Source organism: Saprolegnia parasitica (genome assembly GCF_000151545.1).
Source record: "Saprolegnia parasitica CBS 223.65 unplaced genomic scaffold supercont2.125, whole genome shotgun sequence".
In the NCBI taxonomy this organism is placed as follows: domain Eukaryota; phylum Oomycota; class Saprolegniomycetes; order Saprolegniales; family Saprolegniaceae; genus Saprolegnia; species Saprolegnia parasitica.
In genome coordinates, this window is record NW_012156519.1 from 58,089 (window position 1) to 85,725 (window position 27,637).

The following is a 27,637-nucleotide window of genomic DNA, read 5'->3' on the forward strand; positions in this document are numbered from 1 at the left end:
GAAGCCGCGGCCAACGCGTGGCAAGCCAAGTACAACATCCGGTCGCAGTAAGTCGCAGGCTTCGATGCACGGACAATGAATCATCAATACTACTACTCTACTATCGATACGACATACATCCATCGCCATTAGCTCCCAAGGCCGGACGATCGGCCAAGCGCGCGCCTCTGTCGATCTCGCATGTGCCCACTGTAGAACTGTCAATCGGGTCTACCTGTAGCGCAAGGTTGATGGCTTTGACGTTGTCATACTTGCGGTTGACGGCCTTGAGCATCTCTTCGGACACGCTTTGCTGGCGCTCGAGCATCGCCCGGAGCGCTTGCGCCCCTTGCTCCTAGCAGAGACCACCTCTTTGCAGCGAGATGCGGGCGCGTGGACAGAAGAAACCTTTTGCTTGAGCAGTTTTTCGAGCTCGAGGATGCGGCTGCGGTCCTCAGCCGGGTTTTCCAAGCCACTACTTGGCTTCGGCGGCGCTTCAATGCGATCCCGCGCCTTGAAGAGCTTCTCCTCGTACATCGCAATCAGCTCTTCGCGCTCCGCCGCGCGCGCGTCACGTTCGCTTTCGAGCACCGTCGCGTGGTACTCGCGCCACTCGGCGATTTGCTACAGCTCCATGTCAATACGTTGCGGCTCATCGAACGTACGCGCTCCAGACTCGCGCACTTGTCTGCAGTTGCGCTTGAGCTTGCAAGCTGTGCCGATTGATGCTCGTTCTCGCCCAGCAGCGCGATGCTTTGGGCCGTCGCGTGCTGAAGAGCGGCTTCGGTTCGCGAGAGCGCGGCTTCGAGCGTCTGCACTTCGTGGCGCAGCGTCAAGTTGTTTTCTTTGAGGAGTTTGCACTCGAGGGCATACTGCGCCAGCCGAAGCTACGACGCCGCTGAGCCAGAGCGTATCGCAGACGTGCTACCTGGAGCGCTTGGTGCATCTTGATATGCTTCTCTTCGTACGCCTGGATCGTCGCCGACTGGGCGTGAAGACGGTCGTGAAGAGCCGCCACCGTGTCCTTCTCGACCTGCAAATGGAGCTGTGTCGTCGCCTCCTTGGCAGTGTAGTCGCTGTCGAGTAGCTTATGCTGCAGCCTCTGCATGGCCTCGACCTGCCGAGTGCCAACCGCGTCCTGGAACTGTGTGAGGTACGGGTCCGAGACCCACGCAGCACAAATGGCCACGTCTCTCTCTTCGATAGGCGACGATGATACCAGACCCGGGTGGAGTCGGACTTGGAGACACAGGGCGCGCAGCAGTGGCGTCGACGCCGCCGTGGTCTCGTCGCGAAGAAAGTCCACGCACGCCCACGGATTGGCCGCGTATACGTGTTGAAAGATACCGGAAATGTACGTCAGCGCCTGCGGGGTTGGGCCAGACGCGATCGCATGGAGGCGCCAGAGGCCATCGGCATGGACAAAAGCACTCACACCGATGATCTCGTCGCCGCCGGCCCACCGACGCGCCGACGTCGACGCAAGGCCGAGCCAATCGTACGTGCGGTGCGTAGTTGTACATCTGAGACCGCAGACGGCACCACTTGCGTCCGTGCCAACATCCATGGCCGTGAGGACCTCGTCGGAGGCAAAGGCCACCGTCTGCGTCGGCAAGAATTCATCCTCGACGCCAATCCCGTGGCAAGTGACCTCGCCGTTCCCTACCATATCTGTCACACTCCCATATACGACTGCATTGTACCGAGATCCCGGGTCGTGAGACGCAGCGACTGAAGGCGGCTTGTTCCGGGTGTGCAGACGACGTCGACGGCAGTGACGCGCCACGGACGCCCCGGCGTCGGGGAAATGCACGCGTTCATGGCATCTTCAGTGAGAAGCGGCCACTGCGCTGTCGAGAAGAGGTCGACGACGCCATTCGGCGTCGCGCTCTCGTCGGTCGCCGGCGCACACAATTCGACCGCGTGGCGCAGCGCTTGCAACACGCGGGCTACGTTTTCTTCGGCCTTGGAGAGCGATGGAAGCAGCGTGGTGAGCAGCCATAGACACGGGACAAGTGTCTCTACGCTCTTGCTGGCTTTGACAGCGTGCAACATTGCGGGCCAGAGCGGGCTTGCGTAGAACGTCGCCGTGGGAAATACGCTTCGTGTCGCGAGGCAGCCGAGAACGACGGCGACGCGGGCTGCTGCAGTGGCCACGCACGCGTTCATTGCTGCAAAGACGGCCCCGGGGATGTTTTGCAGAAGACTCAGGAGCACCGCATAGCCGGTCGTCTGCTCGGGCGACGTGAGTCGAAGCACTTGGGCGACGAGCCGGTCTAGCACGAGCGGACCGCGCAGCGTCGTGTCCGAGGCCTGGCACCGACACACGCTCTGGAGAAACGGCTTCAGCAGCTCGTGCAGAGCCAGCGACGTGCCGTGCTCACACCACAGCAGGGCCAAGGTGCCCCAGGACGACACGTGCGGCGCGAGACAGGACGAGGTCAAAATCGGCAGCGCATACTGCAGGAGCACGACGACCTGCGCTTCGTTCAGCGCACACTCGATGTCGATGCAGCTCGCTGTGCCGATGGTCTCGGGCTCCGAGCCCGAGGATGATGCGTCGTTGTCCGAGTCGGACTCGGAGCTGCTGCTCGACGACGGATGGCCAAACGCAAGCATGTGAGCGACGTCTTGGAAGAAGAGAGGGACGGCGTCCGGACGCGCGTGGGCGGCAGCGGCCACCGCGGCCAAGAGCTCGGCGTCGAGAGTCTCTTCGTGCACGGCGCCGACGACCTGCGCCGCCAGGTCCTTCATCGCAAGATCGCTAACCGCGTTTCCGGATAATACAGTATGTATCCGGACTCGAAAGGGTGTTTGGTTGGAAGACAACGAATTGTAGCAAGCATGGACGAGCGCAACCTGACGTCGCAGCAGAAGGATGAGATCATCGCACAAGTCTGTAGCGCCATGGCGATGGCAGCTGCTCATAAGCTTCGTAGGTGCGCATGGAAGTCCAGCAGCAGGCCATGCAGGAGCTGACCAAGGCGCTCCAGGAGAAGTGCTTTAACAAGTGCATTACGCGCCCGCAGGACCGCCTCGACAACAAGCAGCAGCAGTGCCTCTCGCTCTGCGTCGAGCGATACATTGACACGATGAAGATTGTGTCGGGTGCCATTCAGCAGCGCGGCCAGCGGGTATGACGACGACGATACGGCCTACGTAGTGGTGCTCATCCTCGCCGCTTTGTAGGGCTAAGCCGCCGATCCTTCGGGAAGACCACACGACGACAGCCTGTACTTGTGCCCGGCAACGTTCAACTACACAACCCAACATCGTTCCCGATAATGGCTGCGTCGTAATCTACGATCTACTTGAGTACGCCCTTCGTTTCGTGACGCACTTGCACCCATCGGCTCTTGCACGACAGCAGAGACGCACCAGCAGCAACTAGAAGGATTAGGTCAGGCTCTCGAGTTGACGCCGCGGCGACCACATAGACCAGCCCATAGTCGATACATGTACTTTGTTTAGACCCGTGCTGGCGGTGCCATGTTGGCGCGAGGCGAGACGAATGGACTTGATGTGTGTGTATTACATCGAATAGATAGGAAGTACAACCCGAAATAGCAGACTTGCATTTGCATGGTGTTACGAAGCAGAGAGGGAGTTTAGTTCTTCTCCTCGGCGCGGCGGGCCAATTCGGTCAAGGCGTGGTCGCCCTCACCCTTGTTGCGGATGTAGCCGGCGAGCGCGTAGACGTCGTTGTGGCCGGTGTAGACACCGTTGGCATCGACCTGGGCGACGGCGATCTGCACCGAAGCGTGGTCCTTGGCCGCGAGGATGCGGTTCGTCCACGAGCACTTGCGCGGGATGTAGAGGTCGATGTTCTGGCCAGCCGAGTTTTGCATGTTGAAAAGGTTGTAAATTCACAAGTGATTTTTATAGCCCAAATCCCCAGCCTTGCTGCTGGCTCCCAACCAACCAGTGTGTACGTTACCTGCCAGGCATACAAAAACCAAGTGCCTCTCTGGCACCGGCCGTCCTTTCACCAACCGTTTTTACTTGATTTTGATATGCCACTTGGCCAGCTCCGGAATTCTCTCCGGACTCAAGACCAGGCAGTATTTGTTGCCCACAGAGAATTAGTGTAGGTCGTTAGAGTCGTCAAGTTGAAGTGAACGGCGCTGTTCCAAAGGCCACCGCCACGAAACACATCGAGCGAACACATTGTGTGTAGTAGAATCAATGAGACCGGAAGACCAAGGCTCATGCATCGTGCAAGTGACAAGTCGCCTTGTGTGACCTTAGCGACTTGCAGGATGGTTGCTCCTAGTTGGCGAGCGAGCACTGTACTTGAACAACCCAGACGCTGCATGCAGCAGTACAGTGGATAATCCCTACAGCAGCCCAATACCAAGTCTCATCGAGAGGGTTCATTTGCGTTGCGTAGGTGGACAGTGGACCGCAGCCATGCCCCATTGATGGATAGATATCTTCGGGACTTGAAGCCCTCGTAGTAGCACTTTGAGTGATGATAAATCAACTCGACCCCATGACGGAGAGCTAGTACAGGTAAGTGTACGACGAAGGATCCGACGGTTGATATCACACTATAATCGTATTATAACACTATATACATTCGCAGCGTACGGTTGGCACAACTACGGAAGCTGGTCGATGTCGCGCCTCACGAAGAAGGGCCGGGCGCCGCCGGGCTACGAGTACCTCGCGCCGGTCATGGACGCACTCGAAAGCGAGCTGCGTGAGCGCATGAACGACCCGCACGACGGTCTCCGCAAGTGCGAAGTGCTCTGGCCGATCCACCAGATCAACTGGCAGCGCAGCCGCTACGTCTACGACATGTACTACAAGTACGAGAAGATCTCCAAGGAGGTGTACGACTACTGCCTGCGCATGAAGCTTGCAGACGCCAACTTGATCGCCAAGTGGAAGAAGCCGGGCTACGAGCGCCTCTGCAGCACGTTTGCGATCAACCCGAAAAACTACAACTATGGCACCGTGAGCATTTGCCGCGTGCCCCGCCAGCAGCTCGCCGACGGCCAGCTCGTGCAAGAGCGTCACTCGGGCTGCCGCGGCTGCGCCTCGGGGCCCGCGGGCTATCACAACATCTTTGGCAACAAGTACGGCCAGCACCTCGCTGCAATCCAAATCATGCGTGAGCGCCGTAACGAAGCCACCGCCGGCGCTGTGTGGGCGCCCAAGGAAGACGACGACCGCTCAGACGTCGGAGATGAAGAAGAGACGAAGGAAGCACACGAGGAGGAGACAAAGCAGGCGGACGAAAGCGACGGCGAAGAAGAGACCAAGCAGGCCGAAGAGAGCGATGACGACCAAGATGGGCCGCAGCCCAAGAAGAAGCAGAGGACCCAATGCTAATGCTATTAACTTCATCATCTGTGACGATGGCGTCCCAATGGCCCAGTTGGTTTCGCGCGAAACTCCTTGGCCCAGTGTTGCACTTTTTAGCCCATGCGCGTGTGGGTCAAGAACCCGGAGGTTGGTTGCCGTCTGTACGTGCCGGCGACGCTGGACGGCGACGTCGTTCGTACTGACATGCGCCCGTCCGTGGCTCTCCCGCTATCCACAACGGCGACATGGCCGCTCGACGGCGCCGAGGCCGACGTCCCCGAGGACCTCACGAGCTTGGCGCACGCTCACGAGCCCGCAGTGCTCGATGCATTACAGCGGCGCTTCGAAATGGGCGAACACGTGACGTTCGCGGGTCATTCGGTGCTTGTGGCGCTGCGCCCAGCGAAGCCAATGGCGCAGCCACCGCGGGCTCTGCTTGCGCTTGTAGACGCTGCGCTACAGCAGCTGCGCACGCCGTTCGGGCGGAAGCACCAAACGATCCTCATCTCGGGCGACAGCGGCGCCGGCAAGTCGTCCGTCGCGCGCACCGTCCTTGCCGTACGTCTTGTCTTCTCTCTCGGCGCCGACGTCCATTTCCATTTCTAGCACCTTGGCGAGACCGTCGCGTCGCAGCGAGAACGCGTGTTGCCGCTCACCGCGTCCATCGTCATCCTCGACGCGTTCGGCTCCGCTCGCGTACGACGACGCTGCGAGATGTACGATCTCAACGTCTGCTTGGTAGACGACCGGAAATGCGACGGCGTCCCGCTTTGGCAAGTCGACCAAAGTGCTCTTTGACGACGACGGCTGCCTCGTCGGGTGTGCGACCGAGTGCTACCTCGTTGACGCCACGCGCATCACGGCGTGCCCGGTATGGCCACCAAATGCACTTAGCTCTCACAGAGAACGCTCGCTCGGTAGGAGAGCGAGGGCACGTTCGATATCTTACACCAGCTCGTGCACGACCTCTCGCCGACGGAGAAGATAGCGCTGCACTTGCTACACCCGACGTATGCGTTCGTTCCAACGGGCGCGCCGCATGGCCGACTCCAAGACACGAGAGTAATACCCTTGGCGATGCGTTGCGCTCACACTGCGTAGGCGGCGCTCGAGGCCTGCGGCATCGCTTGCGTCGAAGGTATCCTGCGTGTCCTCGCGGCCATCTTGCTGCTCGGCAACCTCGCGCTGGATGGCGACGCGTACGTGTATGCTACTCATGACGCGGACGTTATCTTGGCGGCTGCTAGGGCGGACGTGGCGGCAATCGAGATGCTCTTGGAGCTGCCAAAAGGATCTCTCGCGGGCGAGCTCTGTCTGCATCCGTCGCAGGAGCCGCCGCTTGTCGTTGCAGCCCACGCCCTTGCCCAAGGCTTGTACAAGCACCTTGTCTTGAGTCTCGCGCGTCGCTTGAACCAGAATCTTGGCCCGCCCAGTGCGACGTCGAGCACCAAGTCGATTGAAGTGTGCGACCTCTTCGGTCTGGATTTGGCGCCGTCAACGTCCCATGGACTCGTCCAGCTCTGCCGACACTATGCCAGCGAGAAGCTGCACCAGTTCTTCGTCCAAGTATCGTCGCCCGCGTGGCATCATCGGATGACACAGCTATTGCTGCGTAGTTTACGTTCAAGCTCGAGCAGCGCATTTACGCCGCCGAGAAGATCGCGGCGCCGTCGCTCGTCTTCCACGACAACCAAGTGCGCTCGACCGTGCGCTTGCTCGCATTCAAATGTAGCATCGTAGAGCGTCCTCGACCTGCTCGACAAGCAGCCGCAGTGTCTTTTGAGCATCCTCGAACACACGTCCGCGCAGCGCCACGGCGCCGACTCGGCTGCCTTCATCACGGTACTACTTTCCCTCGATGTACGTGCCCTCCTACCGGAGGCGTAGAAACTGGAGGCCGTCTTTGGCGACCACGCTAAGTTCGCCCGCGTCGGCAGCGCACCCGACCACTTCATCGTGCGGCACACGGGCGGCGACGTCGTGTACGACGCGAGGTCGTTCGTGCGCGACAACAAGAGCGACGTGCCCAAGAACCTCGTCCCCATCGTCCAGGCGTGCATCGCTGCGGCGCTCAGCAGCCCCCTGAGCCTGCGCCGGCGCCGGTCTCTCCGGAATCTCGTCGGTGTCTCTCATGTGGCGCTAGGTGACGCTGGCCAGCAAATTTAGCGCCGACATTGAGCGGCTCTGTATTTCGCTGTGCCGCACGGAGCCCCACTTCATCAAGTGCCTTCAGGTAGCCCTTCTGCATTGCACGCAACAGCTAACGAGTCGTAGCCGTCGCGGACGCCTGGTACGTTTGATGCGGCGGTCGTGGCCGATCAGCTTGAGCGCCTCGGCATTCTGGACGTCGTGCGACTTCGTCAGACCGGCTACTGCTACCGCACGACGTTTCCCGAGTTTTTAAGCCAATTTGCGTGTCTGGAACGCTTCCTCAAGCCTTTGGCGGTGCGTGCCGTCGTTCTATTGAAGCCTCCGCTGATTTTGCCTGCGTAGGTACACGCATGAGGTTGCCGATCAACCATTAAGCCCGATTAGGTGCCACCGACGGACCTGCGGCATCGCTGCGAAGGGCTTCTCGACCGCCTCTGGCAACACGCAGAGATGGCGACTCTGCCGGTTGGCTCATTCACTTGCACGACCTTTGGTGTTGATCGTTCAGCGTAGCGCTCCGAGACAGTGCAACTCGGTGACCGGTTCCTCTTTTTGCGCAAGGCTGGGGTCGACGCGATCGAGTCGATGCAAGCGACGTTGCAGGCCGTCGTCGATCACGACGCGACGCTGCTGCAGGTGCTGCCTCGGGCTCTTGAAAGACGCTGAGTCCGATGAGCTAGAAACGCTGGCGCGGCCACTTCGTCCGAGTGCGCTTCCGCGTGCTGCGTGCGGCCGTCATGACGATTGCGACGACGTGGCGAGCATACAAGCGCCGCACCCGTCGCCCGATACAGTCGCGCTACGAGGCGTGGAAGGCCCGGCGCACACCGCGCAAGTCGGTACGCCGCAACTCCAAGCAGTCGATCGTCGATGACGCGACGCACCTGCCGTTGCCCGAGTCCCCCGTCGATGCGGCGCCTGTGATGCCTCTGCCTCCGACAATGACCCTGCCCGTGGCCGAGCCCCGAGCGTCGGAAACATCGCCTCTGGGTATTGCAGAGCCCCCCGCAGTTGCTTCCTCACAATGCGGTGTTGTGTCACCATTAAGTCTTACTCCATCACCGAGTGCGACTGTACCAGTGGCTGCATTTCCATCCGTTGGCAAGTCATCGGCGCCACCTAGCAGCACGCCACCACCAACCATTGCGCTGCCAACGCCGTCGAGCCCGTCGACGGAGCCACCTCAGTCGATGGAGCCTGCGGTTGTCGTCGCCGCGGTATCGCCAAGTGCGCAGCGACCGCGGTCGTCCTCCCTTCCGGTAAGCGCACGTGCTTGTACATGTGGATGGGACACACGGATTGTAGCCACTGCTCCTACTCGTGCTCGCTCTCCGGGTGCAAGCACTCTACCGGGGCTTTCGGGTGCGCCAGGACATGGCCATGGTGATGCACATTCTGAGTATCAAGCGGCGCATCCGCGTGACACTCGCGGCCGCGCAAAAGCTGCAGTCGTGGACGCGCATGCTCCACGCGACGTCGTTCTTCCAACGCGCCCGCCGCGCAGCGACTACCCTCCAGGTAAATTGTACTACTAGTACGACCTTGACGGCGACCCGAATCGATTTTCGTGTAGCGTTGGAGCCGACGGGTGGCACAACGCAGAGCAGCAATCACGACACTGGCCATGCGCCTCAAGATTCAAGCAGCTGCCCGCGGCTTCCTCGTTCGCAATGAGGTGCGACGACGCGTCCATGCCTCGACTTGCACATGCACGTAGCTGCACCGAAATGCGCTTGCCGCCATGGCTGCCGAAACCTCCGCGCGCCTGCGCAGCCAAGTGGCCCAAGAAAGCAGTGCGCTCTCGCGAGTGAACGCGTCACGGTGGCGCAAGCAACCTGTATCTCGCGTCTTTGCCGATGCTTGAGATTCAAGGCGGCGCTGTAGGCGGCCCGCAACGTGGTTGTGGCCTTCGGAGCTACGACCGACGTGTCGCGCATTTACAAACCCTCGTGGGCAGCTCGGTGGGCCGACATTGAGGTATGTCTGTCGCGGATTGTAGCAGCGCTCACGTCCTCGGATGCAGCGCCAGGCGGGCAAGCCAATCGTGGCCATCGGCGTCGGCGAAGCCCACTCGATATTCTTGTCGGCGCAAGGACAACTCTTCAGCGTCGGTTGGAACGACAAGGGGCAACTGGGGGCGACGAAAGCCGGGGCCATTCCCCGAACACTTCTCGAGGTACGAGTTATCCACGTCCTCGCGACGATTCAAATGCCTTGGCTTCAGGCATCAGTGACGTCGCTGGCGGTCGGCCAAGACCATGCCGTCGCGTTGTGTGCCAACGGGAGTGTCTACGCGTGGGGTGGCAACAAGCACGGCCAGCTCGGCCTCGGGCATCTCCAAGTGGCATCGGCGCCGACGCGCGTGCCCGTCTCGCAGCGCCGAGTTGTGGCCATCGCAGCCGGGGACGCCCACACTGTCGCGCTTCTCGAAACCGGTGCGATTTACGGCTGGGGTCACTCGGTAGGATGCATTGATCCGTGGTACCATCCTTGAAACCGTGTCGTAGATGGGACGCTTGCCTCAGAAAGTGTCGCCACCCACGCGGTTCGTCGCCGTCGGTGCCGGCAGCTGCTTCTCGGTCGCGCTCAGCGCTGGGTACTCGATGAGCACTGCACTCGGCCAACGATGCTATGCTTTGTTAGAGGCACGCTATTTGCGTGGGGCCAAGGCACCCACGGCGAACTCGGTCTCGGTGACCACGTAACACACGTCGCGACACCGACTGCGTTGGCCGTGTCGATTGCAGCCAAGCCCGTCATGGTGGCCTCCGTGAGCTGCGGCGCCCACCATGTGCTGGCCCTCTCACGCTGCGGGCACACATTTGCCTGGGGTCACAACGCCAGAGGCCAGGTACCCACCATCTGTACGCTTGACGAAGGTGCCAGCGACGACATAGCTCGGGCTCGGCGACCTTCGCGATCGCTTTGCGCCGACTCGGCTTCGTGCCCTGGACGGACTTGCGGTGATAGCGCTGACGGCGGGGCTACACGGCTCTGTCGCCGTCGTGTCGGCGAAAGCAGCGTTGCCCACGTCGGTGGTGTACATCTGGGGCGACCTCGGGTCCGTGGCCATGGTGCCGAGCGAGTCCGTGGCCGCCGACGCGGTCGTTCTTGGCGCGACGGACAAGCGACTGACACCAACCAAGTTTTTACAGACGCCGGCAGCCGACGCGCCGACGCAGGTGCGGAACCCTTTTCTCGGTCGATGCAACAGCGTTGACGTAGGTGCACTGCGCGTGGTCGTCGAGTCTCTCGGTGGTTTGGATGACGTTCGCAGCGCATCAGACGTACACGGCTCTGCTGCACGCGCCTCCACAGTTGCATTCGTCACATCGCGCGTGGCTGCTAAGCACACTGTAGGTTTGTTCGCCCTCAAGAGTCTCCTGCGCCACCACCGGCGCCCGTACCGCCCGTGTCTCCAAGCGCGTTGCCGCCGAGACTGGCCGAGCCAGCCGTCACGACGAAGCGCGCGTCGATCGCTCGGTTCTTGCAAAACCCAACGGCCGAGACGCTCCGTCAGTCGTCCCACGAGGTGTGTGGTCCCTGAACGCGACGTGAGATACCACGAAGCTACCTAGACGCGAACGTCGATGCGCCTGCCGCGACCCAGTCACATTGTCGTGCCCCGTAGCTCCATGCGCCAGAGTCTCGTGGCCCCGCCGCAGCGTCTACCGTCCAAGACTTTCTTCTCGGCGATCAATCGCTAGTCTCTCCGTAAAACTCATGCATACAGAATATCGATCGTCCCACAACCACTTCTTGTCTTTACGAATTCAAACTCGGCGGAGTGCTTTACTCTTTCGCCGCCGGCTGGTTAAACTTGGAGCGAAGCACTTGCGCGGGCAAGAGCAAACCCGACGCAGACGTCACGACGGCGGGGGTGCGCGGCGGCGCGTACGCTGGTTGCGGCGGTGGAGCCACATACGCGGGCGGCTGCTGGTACGCAGGCGACGGCGGAAGCGGCGGCTGTGGCGGCAACGGCGGCTGGAACGGCGCAGCCGTCGGCTGCAAGAGCGTGGGCTTGGGCGTCGGCTCGGGGCGGGCCTGCTGAAGCTGCTGGAAGTAGTGCGCCATCGACGACGCGGGCGCTGCCGTCAAGTCGCGGTTCATAGTGCTCTTCTTCTGCTCCTCCTCGGCCGCCCACTTGTGGATAAGCTGCGACATCTTGTCTGTGGACGGCGGGGCCGGCGGCTGCTTAGCCAGCTGCGGCACACCCTTCTCCTGAGCCTTGGGCGTCTTTTGGGGCTTGGCCTTGGCCTTGGTCGGCGGACTGAGCTTGTCCGTCGGCGCGGCACCCGTCGTCGCCGTTGGGCTGACCCTGGCTTTCGGCACCGGCTTGGCTCTGGGCTTCGGACTCGGAAGCGCGGTCGGCGGCGAGCCCGGCTTCGTCGAGATGCGGAGCATGGCCGACCACGGCACGAGCTTGCCACGGTGCGGCGCACAGAGCCCATGGAGGCTGGATCCGCCGCTAAACGTCGTGTCAAAAACGACTTCGACGCAGCCGCTCACAGCGTGCGTCGCGACGACCGTGCCTTTGAGGCCAAACGGCACACTGCGGGCGGCGAGGTTCACGACGCGGTCGCCAAGCACGGGCGTCACGCCAGCGCCCACAAGCGAGGCCGAGAGATCGTAGTTGGAGCCCACCGGGCGGAAGATGGCCGACGTGGGCACGTTCACCGTCGTCTTGGAGGTCGCCGCCGACTGCGTCGCGCGGATTTCACCGGCCTTTTCGATCGCACGAACCGCAGCCGCCGAGAGCGTCGTCGACGTCACGGGCACGAGCGGCATCGTCGCAATGTCCAACTGGCCGAGGTACGTCCGAATGGCCTCCAGTTGTGGCTTGACCAGCGCTGGCGCCACGTTCAAAAACGTCGCGCCGTCGTACGTGGCGGCGTACGGAAGGCTCTCGACGGCGGCAAACACGCGGGGAAACTTGCGCTGGAACGCGAGGAGGAGGTGGAACGCCTTGTCGCTGTACTCCCACGCACCTTCGACGACCGCGGACGCAGAGACCGCGTCGCTGCCGACGATGGCCACCGAGTCGCCCGAGCCCCACACTGGACGGTCGTCGCGGGCCTTGGGCTCGTAGCGGCAGTAGCCCGGCAGCATGAGCTCCTTCTTGTACTTGATGTTCAAGCCAATATCATACCGGCCGGGGTTGACGAGCAGCGAGCCCGTGACGCGCCCGAGCGTCGACGGCGTAATGCCGAGGCGCTGACTCACGACATGGCTCGGGAAAAACTTGTCGGCGATGGCCTCGGCGATCGCATACCCAAACGGCGGCTCGGGCGTCAAGGTCTCTACGTTCACGTCGACCGTGCCGTCGTCTTGATGCCCCACGACGACACCGCGGGCGCCGTCGGCCAGCAGGAGCACCGGCGTTTGCAGCGGGAATCGCTCGACGTGCGAGAGCGCCGGTGTTTCAACAAACCGCGCGTCGACGGTCGGCAGCGACGTCGTGGCCAACTGGAACGGGATCTGGACTTCATCGTCGCCAAAGAGCTTGGTCGTCGCACCAGAGACACGGTCCGTGACCATGCCCTGGAGCGGGCGCACGTGCAAGAACGCACGGATGGTTCCGATGCGCACACCGCCCGTGCCGGGGATCGCGCGGCCGTTGAGGTACCGTTGCGCTTCGATCGACGCCGATTTCGTAAACGTCCGCACCTCGGCGTCGGTAAAGCTGCGCATGTCCACGGAACCGTCGTCGCCGTTGCGCCGGACGATGCCGTCTACCGAGCTCACGGCGACAACGAGCGCCTCGTGCATGTTGGGGTAGTTGACATGCACCTAAGACAAGAAATGATTCACCTGCTACGGCATTCGAGTCGTACCGTCGTTCCCAAGAGCGCCTGGGCCTGCTCGAGCGTCGGCTCGTTGGCGTCGGCAATCTGGAGCACCATCGTCCTCTTCTTGGAGCTCATACCAAAGCAGTTGACGCCGATGGCCGCGAGGTACGACGCCTCGAGTGGCAGCGAGTGCAACGACGGAAAGCCCGCAATGGGCATCGTGACGCCGTCGACGAGCGACGAGTCAAAGTTGATGAGCGGCGGGAGCGTGTACACTTCGCGCTTCGAGTGGCAGAGCGGGACGTCCGGGAAGACGGACGGCAGCGTCGACGGCAGCGTCTCCGAGTTGCCTTCGTCGAACGTGAAGCGGTACGCGACGCCTGGCGTGTTGCGCGCGCGCTCGGCGTCCGTAAGGCGGTCGTTTGGGCAATACATCTCAATGGCCTCGAGCAGCGCCGTTGCGTCAATGAACGGAAGCACGTTCACGCCTTCCCACGGATTGCGCTTCCCGTCCATGTCGATCTCAAACTTCATCGGGTAAAAGTGCGCGATCGGCGACGCAGGGTCCGTCATGAGCTGCTGGTACGGCGCCGGCACGAGCGTTGCGCTCGTCGGCGGCAGCGTCGAGAGGAGCTGCTGGAACGGCAGAAACGGCGTGCCTTTCTCCAAGTAGAGCTCCGACACAATGTCGGCAATGTCCGTGAGGTCCGAGAGCATGGGTGAGTAGTGGAACGGGTAAAACCACGACCAGGACGGGACGCCCTGGAAGTAGTAGCCGAGGCACCACACGAGCGCCTCGACGTACGCGACTTTCACGTGGCGGAGCAAGTCCGGGCGGTTGTCGGCGACACCAAACTTGCTCTTGTAGTAGGCCCACTTGGTGGCTTGAAACTCGGGCGACCCCGACAGCACCGCCATCTCCGCGTGCACGTCTGTCGGCGGCCCTTCGATCGCCGCCAAGAGCTCGGCCGCGAACGCGTCTTCTTCGTCCAGCTCGTCCGTGTCGACAACAATCGGTTTCTCGACAGGCGCGCGGCCATACCGGCTGCGCTGCTGGCGCTTGCGGTCTTCGTCGGCGCGGTGCGTGAGGATGTCCTCTTCCATGGCGCCGATCGTGCGGCAGAGATCTTCGAGGTGCGACGGATGCGTCAAGGCGCCGCCGTTCGTGAGGTAATCGCCCCACGTCGGCAGCTTGGACCGGTACAGCTCCAGAAGAAGCGCAATCGCATCTTCCGAAATGTCGAGCGTCGGGCTGTGCGGAATGAAATCGTTTCCGAGCAGAAACGTCAAAAAGATAAAGTCGTCCAGCGCCCGCTCCGTGTCGTACCACGGCACCTACCAAAGGATTCTAAGCAGAGAAGACGGCAGCGCAACGTACGTCGGCGCGCAGCTCAATGTCGAGGTACTCGCGAAAGACCGAGAGGTGCACAAGCTGCCACTCGAGCTCCTTGGTCTGCCGGGCAACGATCTTCTTGGTGTTTTCGTCCTTGGGCGACCGGCGACCGCCGGAAAAGTCGACGACTTCGCGGAGCAGCGTAAAGTGAGGCTCGTGCGTCATGATGCCAAGGAGCATGAGATCGGCGTCCGAGCCGTACATGCAATGGCGAACGTTCGGCGGGTACCTAGTCGTGAAGTTGTTTTAATCCATGAGCAAAGTACCTACAACGTACCCGGGCTGCATCTTGGTGCGGCGAATGTACTCGACAATCTTGTGCTCGCCCTCACCAGGGACTTCCTGCCCGGAGAAGAGCACCGTAAGGTTGCGCCATGCCGGGTCTTCCTTGAGCTTCTTTCGGATGAAGTACTGGAGATGCAGTGAAAGGCGGTACATGAACTCGGTGCCGGGCGTGATGCAGTTTGAGTCAAACAGCACAGCCGGCGGCCCGGTTTCGTCGTCGTCGCCGTCGCGCTGGAGCGACAAGTTCTTCTCGTGGAGCTCCATGCCGGCGCGGAAGCGACGCGAGCGCTGCTGGTTGAGCTTCGCGCGAGGCGCGACGCCATCGACGGCGAGGAAGAGCAGCTTCTTGGGCTTGACGATTTGGCTCACGATGCGGTCGATGTAGGCAAAGATGGCCGGGATCTGCTGCGGGTCGCCGAGCTCTTCGCAGACCTCTTGGTCGTTCGGGTGCGTGCACTGGTGGATGATGCCATTGAGGTCGAGGTACAGGTTGTCGAACTCGGGCAGCAGCGAGACGTCGCTGATGCGCTGGTTGATCTGCGGGTAGCGCTCGCTCACCCAGCGGAAGAAGCGCGGGATCCCCATCTTCGTCCTTGGTCGTTGGCTCGGTTGTGGGCAACCCCAAGAAAAAGTCGCCGCCGGATACTCTTATCCGGATTTTGCGTGGTTGCCCCATGGCCAAGTCCATGCTGCGACGCGTCCGCTGGACGCTCCATGGCATGGGCCAGCCGCGAAGGTCTGCGCAGCCGATCGTGCTGCTACATCCCAAAGAAAGACGACCCGCGTACTGCGATGCGGTGGCCGCGACAAGCGCAAGGCGTGGATGACGCCTTGTCCCAGACGCCGCACCATCATCCTGGCGCTTGCACGTCCCATGACATTAGCATCAACCCGGTGCCTTGGGACGTCTTCATGCATCTTTCGCTCATACGCATGGGCGGCGTCGTCACCTTTGTCGGCAGAGGGTCGACGATGTACAGAGGCGATTCTTCCTCGGCGACGACCATCATTAACGCCCATTAACTGATGCTTGCAGTCGCCTCGAGCAATACATGACTGCGTCGCTCGGTCACCAGAGTGGTTGATGTGCCTCATCGCATCCTGCAACGTGCAAGGCGGAGCTCCTTTTTGCGAGCTTACGAGGATGCGTCCTACAGGTTGAGAACGAACAAAGTGATCCGAATTCGCCCAAGCGCTCGGTTGCAGCCGCATCTGTGTCGCCACTGGATTGACTCTCATGCACAACTACAGCTACTGCAGTTGTCCTCACAAATGGACTGAACGACCCACGAGCACAACGTTGACGATCGATCCCATGTCACGCGGTAGGAATTCCAGCCTAGTAGCTCTTCACGTGACATAGTAAGGCCATCAGCTCTTGTCACGGATGCTCCTGAGGCTGCGCGTGTCCGGATAAAGATATGGTTTTGACCGGATAACATTCGTTTCGCACCTCCAACCGCAATGCGCGCAGACTCCCTTACGGAATCTGCTGCGGTCGCACTTGCAATGTACCAGCGACCTCTTGCAGGCCACCGCGTCGAGCCTGACAACTCATATCTGGGAGGCCCATAAGGACGCCATTGCCCATCTTTCGTCACGCTGTCAGCCCGGTGCTGTGCAACACGAACCATCGCATGGCCAAGTGGCAGTGCGCCACGCAAAACCCGAAAGAAAGCAACCGTTCTCCAAGCCCTGCCACCAATAAAGCTCACCGGCAATTGATAGTTCGCATTTCGGCGCTACGGTTGGTCAGTGCTGAAGCCGCCGATGCGACGTTTGTGATCGAGTCGGGCGCCACGGTTAGGGCTCGGGCGGGGGCTCGGGGTATGGAGGTACTGTACTATATTATGTAGAGCACTTCCGCTTTACCCACGACGAGGGACCAGCAAAGGCTTGGGGTCGAGGAATTGCGATCAATATGATATCGCATTGTACGCTAGAACGATTATAACAGCTCGATCGACTCGTCACTGCGCAAAACTGTTTGATGATGAACCAAGTAGTTGGCGATTCAATGTACGGCGCCACTTTTTCTTGCATTTTGGTTCGCGACAACTGCGTCGCTGCTTCTAGCGACCTGTGTAAACACATGAGGAAGTTTAAGTCGTGGGTCCCGCTGCCTGCAGTCGCTCGCAGAGAAAACGACGCGTCTTTCGTGGACGTCGGCGGCTATGTCGTCCAATAAGGGTGTGTAATTCATCGGATTTTAGCCAATCAGATCGATGGCACCAGCAATACGATGGCGGCGTCGGGGCTCCTGATTGGCTCCTCGTCGAAACCTCGTCGAAAGCCAGGGCTTCCCAACCAAACACTGAGGAGCAGCATGAACCTTCCTCGGCCCATCGACACGACGCCGCCCATGGTCCCGGCGGAGAGCCGCAAGAAGCGCAAGAGCCGCAGCTGGGTCTGGGAGCACTTCACGCTCACGCACACGGACGCGCTCGATGGCCTCGGCTACGTCCAGTGCAACCACTGCGAAGCCGACGGCCACCAAGGACGCTACAAGTACTCGGGTGGCACGAGCAACATGAGCTTGCACCTCAACCGGAAGCACCAGATCTCGGAAGATGCGCTCACGTCCGCATCGACGCAGCCCAACACACCGTTAAGCTCGGCACCGTCGCCACCGCAGTCGCAAGCGTCGACGCCCCAGCGCAGCATCACGCCAACGTCCGATGCGCTCTTCCAGGGCGTCACGCGCCGCCTCGTAAAGGCGTCGTCTCGACAGTCGACCAAGAAACCGGCCTCGTGGAGCCTTCTTCTCCTCTTGCTGCACGAAGCGCTGCCGCTGCGACTGTTGCAATCGCCGCTCTTTCAAGCCGTCGTGCCCCACGGTCTCACCAAGCAGCATGCGATCCAACTGCTGGAGGATCAATACAAGGTGTGCTGCGACTCCATCGGGCGCCTCATCGCGTCCGACGCCTTGCATCTGACGCTGTCGCTCGAGGAGCGAGGCGAGAACGGCGTTGTCTCGGTCGCGACGACGCTGCACTGGGTCGACAAGAACTTCGCTACCTTTCGCGTGCTACTGCTCGTTGAGACCTTTCCGTGCGGCCTCCACGTCTCGCAGCTCATGGCGCTCCTCTCTCGCCTTTACAGCGTTGTTCCCGCCGTCCAGGGCCGCGTCCAAGTGTTCCTCGCGTCTTCCGAGCGCCTCGTCGGGCTCCTCACGAGCCTTCTGCCCATGGGTAGCGCGATCGTGCTGCCGTCGCTCTCGCACCTGCTTGCAACCATCGTCGCTTCGGGTCTCTCGCACGCCACTGCGCTCCTCGACAAGGCGGCCGCCGCCGCCGCGATCCTCGGCGCGCGAGAAGTCCTTCTGCTCTCGCCGTGGCGCCAAACGCTCGAGATGCTCAAGCTCGTGGCTGCGCAGACAGACGGCGCCGTCCTCGACCTCCTTGCGGCCGACAAGAGCCAGCTCGACGGCCTCGTCGCACTCCTTTTGCCGTTCGAGACGGCCGAGTCGATGCTGTCGCCAGAGGCCACGTACGGCGTCGTCGTGCCCGTGCTCGAGAACCTCCGCGGGCTCGTGCAAAAATGCACCGTCGCCGGCGCCATCGTCTCCAAGGTGCAGGCGGCGCTCGTCTCTGCGATTGCGTTTGCGCTCATGCGCGACCCGTCGCCGCACGAACTCGGCATTTCCTGCGCGATGCTGGACCCACGCTTCAAGCAAATGCCATTCTTGACGCCCAGTGTGAAGCTCCAAGCGCGCGATGCGCTCCAGGCGGCGTGCGAAGCCGTCGTCGACGTCTCGACCGAGCCGCTGCCACCCAGCCCGTCGTCGATGGAGGTCAACCTCAAGGACGAAACAGCCGGCGGCGGCCAATTGGCCAAGGCGATGGCGTCTTTCTTCGGCCTCGCGAGTGTCGACAAGACCAAGGTGCAGCACGAAATCGACGTGTATTGGGAGTTTCCGCCGCTGCCTTTTGACGCGGCCTCGGATCCGATCGCGTGGTGGAAGGCTAACCAGTCGAGCTTTCCGCGCCTCGCCAAGCTCGCCCGCGACTACTTTTCGATCCCTGCGAGCTGCCCGAACGTCGTGCCCGCGCGCCCCGACGACGAACTCTACTCGGTGCTTGCAAGTCTTCGCTCCTGCGCCGCATATCCGAGCATCTGGGATACCAACACGGCGCCGTTCCACGAGGTATAGGACGCAGTGCAACACAAGTTGTCGAACTCGCCGTCCTCTATACGTCGTCGTGGCTTCTGTTATTTATAATCCCACACACCCGCGGTCCATCTACCTCGTTCTGCTTTGGCATCCCAATTCACCCTCTCCGAGAGCCTATGACTGCATCATTACGGACGCACCAAATGACAAACTACCGCCGCAAACTACTTTTTCTTGTGTGGATCTGCATCGCAAGGTATTATCTCTATACGTCCAACCGAGCTGCAAGTTCGAAAACAAAAGCATGCCTTAGGACTACGGTTGAGCTGCCTTCCGTCTTTCGAGTTGCATATTGTGCATTGCTTAACAGGCGACAAGCTAAATGCTACCGAAATGGTGGTGTGTCGACCCATACCGTGCCTTGGCGTCGCTACTCGGCTCCTTGAACGTCGGCATGAACAAGAGCGCATCCGGTCGGTTCTGCACCGGCGAGTTGCTACAAAACGAGTCAGTGAACCCACACTTCAAGAGACAGCTTACTAGGGCGAATCCGGCGGCGACGACGTGTCCGAGTCGCGCCGCTTCATGAGGCCGCGCCACCCGCGCCGACGCCGGTTCGACTCCATGTCGGCAATGTAAATGTTGACCACGATCGCCTCGCCGGCCTTGAGCAGCAGCAGCGTCACGGGCAGAAGCGGCAGCGGGCGCGTCACGTACAGCGCCACGAGCTTGTCGGATTTGACATAGCAGATGACGATGGCCACGAGCACGTTGAGGAGCGAGCACGAGTTCCAGAGCGCGTACTTGCGCGCAAAGGGCGCCGACCCCATGGCCAGCGAGATGATGCCAGTCACGGGCGCAATCAGAATCGCGAGCGGGTAGACCAGCAAGACGGGATAGACCACCGATTTCGTGCACGCTGGGACCTCGGTTCCGTTCTCGACGCACTTGAGGTTCACGAGCATGCCCATCGTCGTGACGAGGTCCGCGACGACGAGCACAATGAGTGAGACAAACACGCCCCAGCCGTGGAACGACGTGTCGGGCGGCTTGGCCACGTTCGCGGGCTTGACGCGCGCCCAGAGCCGGTGCCGGAGCGACGTCGTCTCCTTCTCCATGACGTGCATCGCGTGCTGCTGAAAGTCGGCGCTGCTCATTATGACTCCTGGGATCGGGAGCGACTCGTCGATTGCGCCGACGTAATCGGCGACGCGCACTGCGGGACTGCCACCAGCGCTACTGCTGCCAAGCGGCATGGTGGAGCTCGTCGAGTTGGTACCACTGCTCGTGTTGCCATACAGAGTGGTTGGCGCCGTCAACGCAGCGGCCTGCGCCAGCGTCCGTGGACTTGAGAGCGCCGCTTCGCGAATGCTGCTATTGGTGCGCCGACTTGCGCTTCCCACTGCTGTTGCGGTCGTCATGGGGGTACGGCAGCGCCGAGTAGTCGTGCCGCCGCGCCTGCTGCGTCTTCATCTAGGTTCCCATCTCGCATCCCTTTTCCCTTGCGTGATATGTACGTACCTGGTCGTTGGCCGACGCATACTTGGCGGCTTCGTACTTGGTCGTAGTCAGAAAGAGACCCCATTGGAAGCCGAGCTTGGCGTCGCCGTGGGGGTAGAACCGGCCAAGGGCCATCTGGAGACCCCCGAGGGACCGCTTGATGCCTAAAACCACGCGTTCAGCTCTGAGCCGTTGCCTCATCATCGACCGCACCTTGGTCGTGGCAAAAGTCGGCGACGGCCTGGAGACGCAGAGCGCACTCGGCGTCGTCGCTCGTGTCGACGATCCGCAACAGCGCGTTGAGTTCGGCGACAACTTCGATCCACTGGTCGTCGATGAACGCGTCGAGCTCTGGCGCTTGCGGCAGCGACCGCACGAGGAGGTCGTTCGGGTCCAAGCACAGCGGCGACTCGTAGCTGCCGAGGCCGGCAAAGAGCAGCACGAGTGGCAGACGGGGCTTCCCGACGAGCCACCCCGACTTGGGCACGCACGACGAGCTGCTGTACTCCTTGTGGAGGAGCTCGAGGTACGCGAGCGAGTAGTCGTGGCTGTAGCCGACCTTGACCGCGTTGAGGAGCGCGCGGGCCCGAGGACCCTGCATGCACGCGTGGTCGTACTTGGCCAAGAGCCGCTTGAGCGCATTGAACTTTTTGTGCCGGCGGTAGAGAAGGACGTCGGACGCGAACGGGTAGCAGAGCCAGCGCACGAGCGTGTAGAGGATGCTGCCGCTCGTGGAGAAGGCCAGCGTCTTGTTGATCTGCACGGCGAGCGCCGCAAACGCCTCCTTATTGAGCACCGGTTCCAGCATCGACGGGACGGTCGTCCGCAGCAGCAGCGGCGCCTCCTGCGTGTTGTTGCCCGAAAAGTACAGTCGCGCAATGTGGTCCTTCAAGTCGCGCTCCTGGAGCTTGGGGTACCCGACGCGCGGCCAGATCCAGTGGCCGATGCGGCAGCAGCGCAGCGAGTACCACGGACGCTTGGCCGGCGGAATCACGAGCAGATGGTCCGTCTCGCCACCGGTGCGGTACTTGACGTACGGGTCCCGCTTGAAGATGTAGCCGACGGCGACGATGATCAAGAGGAGCAGAAGCGCAATGACGCCGACGACGAGCTTACCGCCAAACATCTCGAAAAAGTCTTCGAGGGGCGAGAGGCAGTGCAACCCCGTGTACCCCGGGTCGCACGACCACGTGCACTCGGTCGAGGTTTCGCCTATCTCGATGGGATGGATACCTCGATACATGTACGTGTAAAAGCGCACCCGTCAGGGTGTAATGCGAGTCGGGCGGCGCGTTGCGGCACGGGATGCACTCGTCGCTGCCACGTTCTTCCTTGAACGTTCCGATAGGGCAGGCGCGGCACAGGAGGCCGCCGTACCCCGGTGGACACGGAAAACCAAAGTACGTCCCAATGCTCCCGATCGGTGCCGGTAGCTTCGTGTCGCTGCTACCGCCCTGCACGTGGTACTCGCCAGAAAACTCGTTGGCGCACTCTGTAAAGTCGGTGCAGCCTTGGAGACGCAGTCGGCCGCCGCCGCCGCCACCGCCGCAGAGCGTCTGCGACGTGTTGACCGTCAAGCGCTCGTCTGCGCAGGACGCGTTACCGCCCGAGGCGGACAGCGACCCGTGTCCGCTGAGTCCGTTGGGTACGACAAGACTGACAAAGCCCCCCGAGCCGCCACCGGCACCGTTGTTGCCGCTCATACCGTCGGCGGCAATCGTGCCGTTCAAGTTGAGATGGTGGGCGCCGAGGACAATGACACCACCACCCGCACCGCCGCCGTCGCAGCCGCCGCCCGACCCTAGAAGACCCGTGCTCGGGCGGGTGCCGTACGAAAGGCCGCCGATGGCCATGGAAATTGGCTTCGACTGCCGGCGCCGCGTCACAAACGAGTCGGCTCCGTTGCCGCCGTAGCCACCGCCCGACCCGAGCGCGTGGGAGCAGTCGCCGTGGCCGTACCCGTGGTTGGCCGGGTACCCAAATCCGCTCGACGACAAGCGAAAGTTGGAGCCGACCGTGACGGCGTGGTCGGTGCAGAGAAGCAAGGCGGCGCCAGTGAGTGCGCCAGGCTTGGCTTCTGCGCCGAGGACAATCGGACCGCCGCTAAAGAGTGAGATCGTATAGTTGCTCAAAATGCTGGCCGCCGAGTGCATGCTCGAGCAGAGCTGATACTCGACGGGGTCCGTCTTGTTCATGCGCTTGCGCGACTCGAGCTCGCCCGACACGATGAGCGCCGCGTCGGCCGCCGCGTACACCGTCGGCATCGACACGTACCCCGAGATGACGAGGTCTCGCTTGCTCTCGAGAATGAGCTGCCCCGTCGGGTCCGTGTTGGTCCACACGGCCGCCGCCACGTTGCTCGTAATGTTGCCGTCAATGTGGATGCCGTCCGAGGCGAGGATCGTCGACGTGGCAGAGTACCCGAGGTGCATTTGGGCGCCAAAGTCGATCGACACGATCGCCGCCGAAACGTGCAAGCCGTGCGGCGCCACAAACGTCGACGTGCCCCGGACCACGAGCTGCTTGACGAGCACCGAGAGGATCGCGTTCGACTTGACGACCAGCGTCGCGTCTTCGAGGATGAGCTCCGAGTCGCCGTGCAGCCCCCACGACGCGCTGTCTTCGAAGTGCACGAGCGCCTCGGCCTCGAGCGTCACCGACTTGACACTCGGGTCAATCTCGGCTAGAGTCAGTGGCGTCACCGCGCAGCGCACCTTGCTCAGCGGCAAGAGGTCGCCAAAGTAGTCCATCGAGTTGAACGCGTTCGAGATGAGGAGGACGCCGTCACGCGTGCCGTTGGTCGACGTGTGGATGCGCAAGAGGCGCCCGGCCGCGCCCGTGAGGCACACGGGCAGCACGATCGAGTCGTCGAGGTCGTCGCGGCTGCCGCTGTACGACGCGACTTGCGACGAGAGCGTGAGGGGATTCGCGCCGCCCGAGACGTAAATGTGGCCAATTTCCTCCGCGATGGAGTTGTAAATGAGCGTGACCTGGCCACCAGAACCACCGGCCAAGCAAACGCCGTCGACGCACTGCCCGTCACCGCCCGACGCCTTGATGGATCCGTGCAAGATGAGCGACGACGCCGACATGTTGACGTGCCCGCCCGACTTGCCTACGCGCAATACGCTTCAGGAAAGAGGTAGGAGGAGAAGCACGTACCAGGTTCTTCGCCACCAGCGACAAGCGACGCGTCTTGGTCGATGCGCAGCTGTTTCTCGACCGATATGGTCATCTTGTGCTCGGCGAAGAGGATGCCATCGCTAGACATGTGAAAGTCGTCTGCAAAGAGATTGAGCGTCGTGACCGCGATCGACGCGTTCTCGGTAAAGTGGGCGCTCCCAGCGATGCGCCAGACGACCTCGACGTCGCACGTCGTGCTGTTGGACGTCATCGAGATGGCCGCGTTCAGCACCACGTCGCGCGGCGACTCCCAGTTGCACAGCAGCGGCGCGTCGTAGCACTCGAACGTGATGGGCGCTGCGACGACGCACGCTGCTGGCGACGATGCGATCGGATCGCAGAGGAGGAGCGGGCAGGCAGCCGCGGGCGAGACGACCTGCGTCGCGTTGAGGCTCGTGTCATTGACGTCGGCGCCGAGGGCAGAGGCCGCAAGGACCAGCGCAGGCGCTATCCACCGACAAAGCAGCATCGTGGCGATCCCGTTCGCTTGCCCACTTGAAGGAAGAGCCGCTTTAGCAATCATTTGTGCACCTTCCTCTGGGCAGCCTCCGGATGCTACCGGCGACATTGACAGACGCGAAATAGTGTGAAGCACGTGGGCACGTCCAAGCACCACGAGCGGCTTCTTCTGCAACTGATGCGATGCATTGAGCAAGCTCGATTGATGAGCGCAGACTACTGCAATTGCCCTTTCGCTCACCATACCATGAAAGGAGACGACGACCTGCGTGCGATCACCCATTTACACTATTCTGATACTTTTAAAATGGTGTGCACAATATCAGTGTTATTTTCCACAGCAAGACAACGCATACAATGTGCAAGACAAGATAAAATGTCTGGAAAAAAACGGTAGGTGACAATCCATACCTTGTCCGGATAACTCGGCCTTTGGCTCCAAGAGGCCCGATGTCTGCCGTGTCACTGACCGTGCCACCGCCGGACGAAGCGACGCCGCTCGTGCCCGCCGATGCTACGAGCGTCCAGCGCGACGAGATCAAGCATGTGATCCGCCTCGGCCTTCCGCTCGTACGCTCCGCAACCAAGCTTGAGCGAGAACCTCATGGTGCATGCGTCGTAGATGCTCCAGCAGATCGTGGACGTGACGCCGCAGGTGCTCATCGTGATGCTCATTTCGCACTTGAACCATGGCATGTCCAAAGAGCTCATGGCAGCCTCGGCGCTCTGCGGGCTCTTCTATCGCCTCACTGCGCGCTCGGTCGTGACGGGTATTTCGACGGCCATGTCGACCATGTCGTCGCAGGCCCATGGCGCCAACAAGCCATGGGAGATCGGGCTCTACTTCCAAGCTGGCATCCTCGTGCTCGCGATTGCGTACCTCCCGCTCGTCGCCTTGCTGCTCTCGTGCAGCCACATTTTCGTCTTTCTCGGGCAGGTCGAGTCCGTGGCCGCGATCGCGGGGCGCATGATGTGGTTCAATATCCCCGCGCTTCCCTTCTACGCGCTCTATGTGCTCCAGGCGAATTGGATCCAGGGCCAGAACCGAGTCCTTCCGCTCGTCTTTGTCGACCTCGCGGGCCAAGCCTGCATGATCTCGACCGCCTACGTTCTCATGTACCACACGCCCCTCGGCATCGTCGGCGTCGTCGCGGCCGGCGCCATCACCGAAGTGCTCAAGTGCTCGGCTCTCTTTGGCTACATTGTCTATTCCGGCCTCTTTGCGCAAGACTGGAAGGGCTGGGACCTGCCCGCCGCGTGGCGCCTTGTCCCGAGCTTCGCCTCGCTCGGCGCCGCCGGCGTCGTTGTCACCATGTGCATGGCGTACGCCAAGTACACGATCACGATCCTGGCCGGGCGTCTCCCGGACGGCGCCGCGGCCATCAGCGCCAGCGCTGGCTACGACCTCCTCGTCGCCTGCTTTGGCCTCGTCGTGCAAGGGCTTGCGGTCGCGGGCTGCATTCGTGTCGGGAACGCTCTCGGTGCGAACGACGCGCCGCGCGCCAAGACCGTCGCCCGCCTCGTGCTTTGCCTCGCCGCGGCCTACGGCCTTTTCGCTGGCTGCATCATGGGCATCTTCAAAGACCTCTACCTCGCCGTGTACATGAAGGACCCGACCGTGCGCCACTTGGCGTCGGGGCTGATTCTGACGGCGGCGCCGTTCCAGGTCGCGACCGCGCTCTTCACGACCCTCCTCGCGATCTTGCAGGGCTGCGGCCTCCAGAGCGTCGGCGCCAAGATGTCGTTTGCCGCGTACGCCGTCGTCGGCATCCCGCTCGGCGCGGCCCTGGCCTTCTACCACCAGAGCGACATTGCCGGGCTCTGGCTCGGCGTGCTTCTCGGCGTCACGAGCGTCGCTGCTGGTGGCCTCTTCTGGCTCACGCGCCTCGACTGGGACCAGCTCGCGGCCGACGCCAAGGAACGCACGCGCGACACGTCGTCGTCGCCGTCGTCAAAGGCTTAGGGTCCTCCATGGCCTATCTCTCTCGCTGCGTGTTTGACGTGCATGGCGTTGTGTCAAAAAAGGGTTGAACTGATACGTTTAACTACAATTAGTCCAGTTTTGCCCTCGTCCGCTCTTAACACCAGACGGACTGCAGAGCTACAAAAGGAAGCCCCGCCATTCCATCTCCTTGTGGAGTGAAGTTGGTTGTGAGGATGGTATCGTGCAGGCGGCAAGGTGTACGCAATGATGACAGCTTCAGGCACCCAGCCCAGAACGTGTAAAACGTAAAAACGTGTTTAACGCTGTTGTAGCAGGTTCAACGATCCCTGTTTTTGACGTGCCAAAAATAAAGCGATCCCACTTGGGGTTGCAACAGGTCCCGCGATGACCGTGGGGACGGCCGTGCCCATCGATGGAGGTCCATCCACCGAGATGGCGTAGCGCTCGGGCTCATCTCTGCGGCTGCTAGCTCCTACATCTGCAGACCCGCCCCTCCTCGGCGCGATCGAGACAAGCCCGCTGCCACCGCTTCAATTGCGCCGGACGCCGTCCGAGAAGATGGTCAACGTAGGTTGCGTGCTCTCGACCCCGCCAACCATGTACGTAGGGCTCGCAGACGCGCCTGCCACAAGTGACCCCGCGCGTCGTTGGCACACCCAAGGTGCGCGTGTGGGTGTAGCATTTCAGTCGGCCAACCACTCCGCAGGAGGTGACCGTGAAGCGGCGAGTCCAGTCGGCGTACGTCCAGCGCGACGTCCCTCTCAACCAAACCCACGACGTGGCGCCATCCGTGGTGACCAAGGTGCCGTCGCCGAGCAAGGTGTCGCCGTCCAAAGCGCGCATCAAGTCCCTCGAGCGCATCGTGACGTACAAGCAGGCGGAAAAGACAGAGAAAGAGGCGGCCGAGCAGTCGCGCGTCCAGCGCGAGCGACTTGCACAGGCCCAGCGCGACCACGCGCTCGCTCAAAAGCAGCGTCGCCGCGCTGAAATCTACGCCATCAACGCCCAAATGCGCGCCTTCAACCAGGCGGCGATGGCCAACGGCGGCTCCAGCTCTACTCCAGTTGGCGTGTAGCAGCGACCACGTTCCTTCCGCGTTGCTTTGAAGTAGACATCTAACATCGGTAACGATACCGACCCTTACAGACGAGTTCGTGCTTGCTCCTCGCTGGTGACAAGGGTAGGACTAGGTTTTCGAAATACAATCCAATTTATGTTAGTAGCTCCGCTCGTGTCGTTGTCTAGATTTACTTCTTGAGCTTGGCCTGGAGTCGGCGGTAAAGAGCTTCCAGTTCGCGCTTGGCTTCGCACTCAGGGAAGTTTTCGAGGTCATAATAATGCGGCGCGAGCTCGACGAGCCACTCGCCCTTGACGCGCGTGTTGAGGCGGATGTAGTTCTTGGACGTGAGCACAAACTCGTTGTAGAGGACCCACTCGGGCTTGTCGTCGAGGACGCAGCTCGGGTGCATGTGCACGACCTGGTTGTCCTTGACCGTGAGGTACCCGCCCGCGCTCTGCTTGAAGGCCAT

The 27,637-nt window shown here is 61.7% G+C and overlaps 11 protein-coding genes across 11 annotated transcripts; 6 read left to right on the forward strand and 5 right to left on the reverse strand.

The window, feature by feature from the left end:
* Positions 1 to 128: 128 nt before the first annotated feature.
* SPRG_14363 (hypothetical protein) lies at positions 129 to 2,733 on the reverse strand (the record flags this gene model as incomplete). Its single annotated transcript, XM_012353491.1, has 6 exons — positions 129 to 167; positions 215 to 334; positions 388 to 603; positions 645 to 866; positions 908 to 1,641; positions 1,683 to 2,733. 6 exons carry the CDS (start codon positions 2,731 to 2,733, stop codon positions 129 to 131), a joined length of 2,382 nt encoding a protein of 793 aa, XP_012208881.1.
* Positions 2,734 to 2,802: 69 nt separating this feature from the next.
* On the forward strand, positions 2,803 to 3,302 carry SPRG_14364 (hypothetical protein). The gene is made up of 3 exons (XM_012353492.1): positions 2,803 to 2,874; positions 2,919 to 3,113; positions 3,169 to 3,302. Exons 1-3 carry the CDS (start codon positions 2,824 to 2,826, stop codon positions 3,172 to 3,174), a joined length of 252 nt encoding a protein of 83 aa, XP_012208882.1. The 5' UTR covers positions 2,803 to 2,823; the 3' UTR covers positions 3,175 to 3,302.
* A 198-nt stretch (positions 3,303 to 3,500) lies between these two features.
* Positions 3,501 to 3,875, reverse strand: SPRG_14365 (30S ribosomal protein S21e). Its single transcript, XM_012353493.1, has one exon. The coding sequence runs from the start codon at positions 3,825 to 3,827 to the stop codon at positions 3,588 to 3,590; it is 240 nt and encodes a 79-aa protein (XP_012208883.1). The 5' UTR covers positions 3,828 to 3,875; the 3' UTR covers positions 3,501 to 3,587.
* A 705-nt stretch (positions 3,876 to 4,580) lies between these two features.
* On the forward strand, positions 4,581 to 5,347 carry SPRG_14366 (hypothetical protein). Its single transcript, XM_012353494.1, has one exon. It carries the CDS (start codon positions 4,597 to 4,599, stop codon positions 5,314 to 5,316), a length of 720 nt encoding a protein of 239 aa, XP_012208884.1. The 5' UTR covers positions 4,581 to 4,596; the 3' UTR covers positions 5,317 to 5,347.
* A 59-nt stretch (positions 5,348 to 5,406) lies between these two features.
* Positions 5,407 to 9,157, forward strand: SPRG_14367 (hypothetical protein; the record flags this gene model as incomplete). The annotated part of the gene is made up of 17 exons (XM_012353495.1): positions 5,407 to 5,847; positions 5,896 to 5,985; positions 6,032 to 6,160; positions 6,211 to 6,351; positions 6,391 to 6,488; positions 6,537 to 6,855; positions 6,906 to 6,983; positions 7,030 to 7,131; positions 7,177 to 7,407; positions 7,433 to 7,522; positions 7,564 to 7,734; positions 7,825 to 7,905; positions 7,954 to 8,076; positions 8,121 to 8,410; positions 8,564 to 8,699; positions 8,746 to 8,958; positions 9,014 to 9,157. The coding sequence occupies exons 1-17, from the start codon at positions 5,410 to 5,412 to the stop codon at positions 9,155 to 9,157; spliced, it is 2,874 nt and encodes a 957-aa protein (XP_012208885.1). The 5' UTR covers positions 5,407 to 5,409.
* A 300-nt stretch (positions 9,158 to 9,457) lies between these two features.
* On the forward strand, positions 9,458 to 10,789 carry SPRG_14368 (hypothetical protein; the record flags this gene model as incomplete). The annotated part of the gene is made up of 6 exons (XM_012353496.1): positions 9,458 to 9,616; positions 9,665 to 9,901; positions 9,948 to 10,036; positions 10,084 to 10,291; positions 10,338 to 10,622; positions 10,718 to 10,789. The coding sequence occupies 6 exons, from the start codon at positions 9,458 to 9,460 to the stop codon at positions 10,787 to 10,789; spliced, it is 1,050 nt and encodes a 349-aa protein (XP_012208886.1).
* Positions 10,790 to 11,180: 391 nt separating this feature from the next.
* On the reverse strand, positions 11,181 to 15,514 carry SPRG_14369 (hypothetical protein). The gene is made up of 4 exons (XM_012353497.1): positions 14,900 to 15,514; positions 14,608 to 14,851; positions 13,275 to 14,564; positions 11,181 to 13,230 (listed from the first exon to the last, which is right to left on the reverse strand). Exons 1-4 carry the CDS (start codon positions 15,490 to 15,492, stop codon positions 11,233 to 11,235), a joined length of 4,125 nt encoding a protein of 1,374 aa, XP_012208887.1. The 5' UTR covers positions 15,493 to 15,514; the 3' UTR covers positions 11,181 to 11,232.
* Positions 15,515 to 19,347: 3,833 nt separating this feature from the next.
* Positions 19,348 to 24,173, reverse strand: SPRG_14370 (hypothetical protein; the record flags this gene model as incomplete). Its single annotated transcript, XM_012353498.1, has 7 exons — positions 19,348 to 19,517; positions 19,562 to 20,395; positions 20,451 to 20,494; positions 20,543 to 20,685; positions 20,735 to 21,733; positions 21,783 to 23,636; positions 23,684 to 24,173. 7 exons carry the CDS (start codon positions 24,171 to 24,173, stop codon positions 19,400 to 19,402), a joined length of 4,482 nt encoding a protein of 1,493 aa, XP_012208888.1. The 3' UTR covers positions 19,348 to 19,399.
* Positions 24,174 to 24,613: 440 nt separating this feature from the next.
* SPRG_14371 (hypothetical protein) lies at positions 24,614 to 26,273 on the forward strand (the record flags this gene model as incomplete). The annotated part of the gene is made up of 2 exons (XM_012353499.1): positions 24,614 to 24,733; positions 24,786 to 26,273. The coding sequence occupies 2 exons, from the start codon at positions 24,614 to 24,616 to the stop codon at positions 26,124 to 26,126; spliced, it is 1,461 nt and encodes a 486-aa protein (XP_012208889.1). The 3' UTR covers positions 26,127 to 26,273.
* Positions 26,274 to 26,451: 178 nt separating this feature from the next.
* SPRG_14372 (hypothetical protein) lies at positions 26,452 to 27,258 on the forward strand. Its single transcript, XM_012353500.1, has 4 exons — positions 26,452 to 26,526; positions 26,578 to 26,675; positions 26,716 to 26,769; positions 26,815 to 27,258. The coding sequence occupies exons 1-4, from the start codon at positions 26,493 to 26,495 to the stop codon at positions 27,181 to 27,183; spliced, it is 555 nt and encodes a 184-aa protein (XP_012208890.1). The 5' UTR covers positions 26,452 to 26,492; the 3' UTR covers positions 27,184 to 27,258.
* Positions 27,259 to 27,355: 97 nt separating this feature from the next.
* SPRG_14373 (hypothetical protein) lies at positions 27,356 to 27,637 on the reverse strand (the record flags this gene model as incomplete). Its single annotated transcript, XM_012353501.1, has 1 exon — positions 27,356 to 27,637. One exon carries the CDS (start codon positions 27,635 to 27,637, stop codon positions 27,356 to 27,358), a length of 282 nt encoding a protein of 93 aa, XP_012208891.1.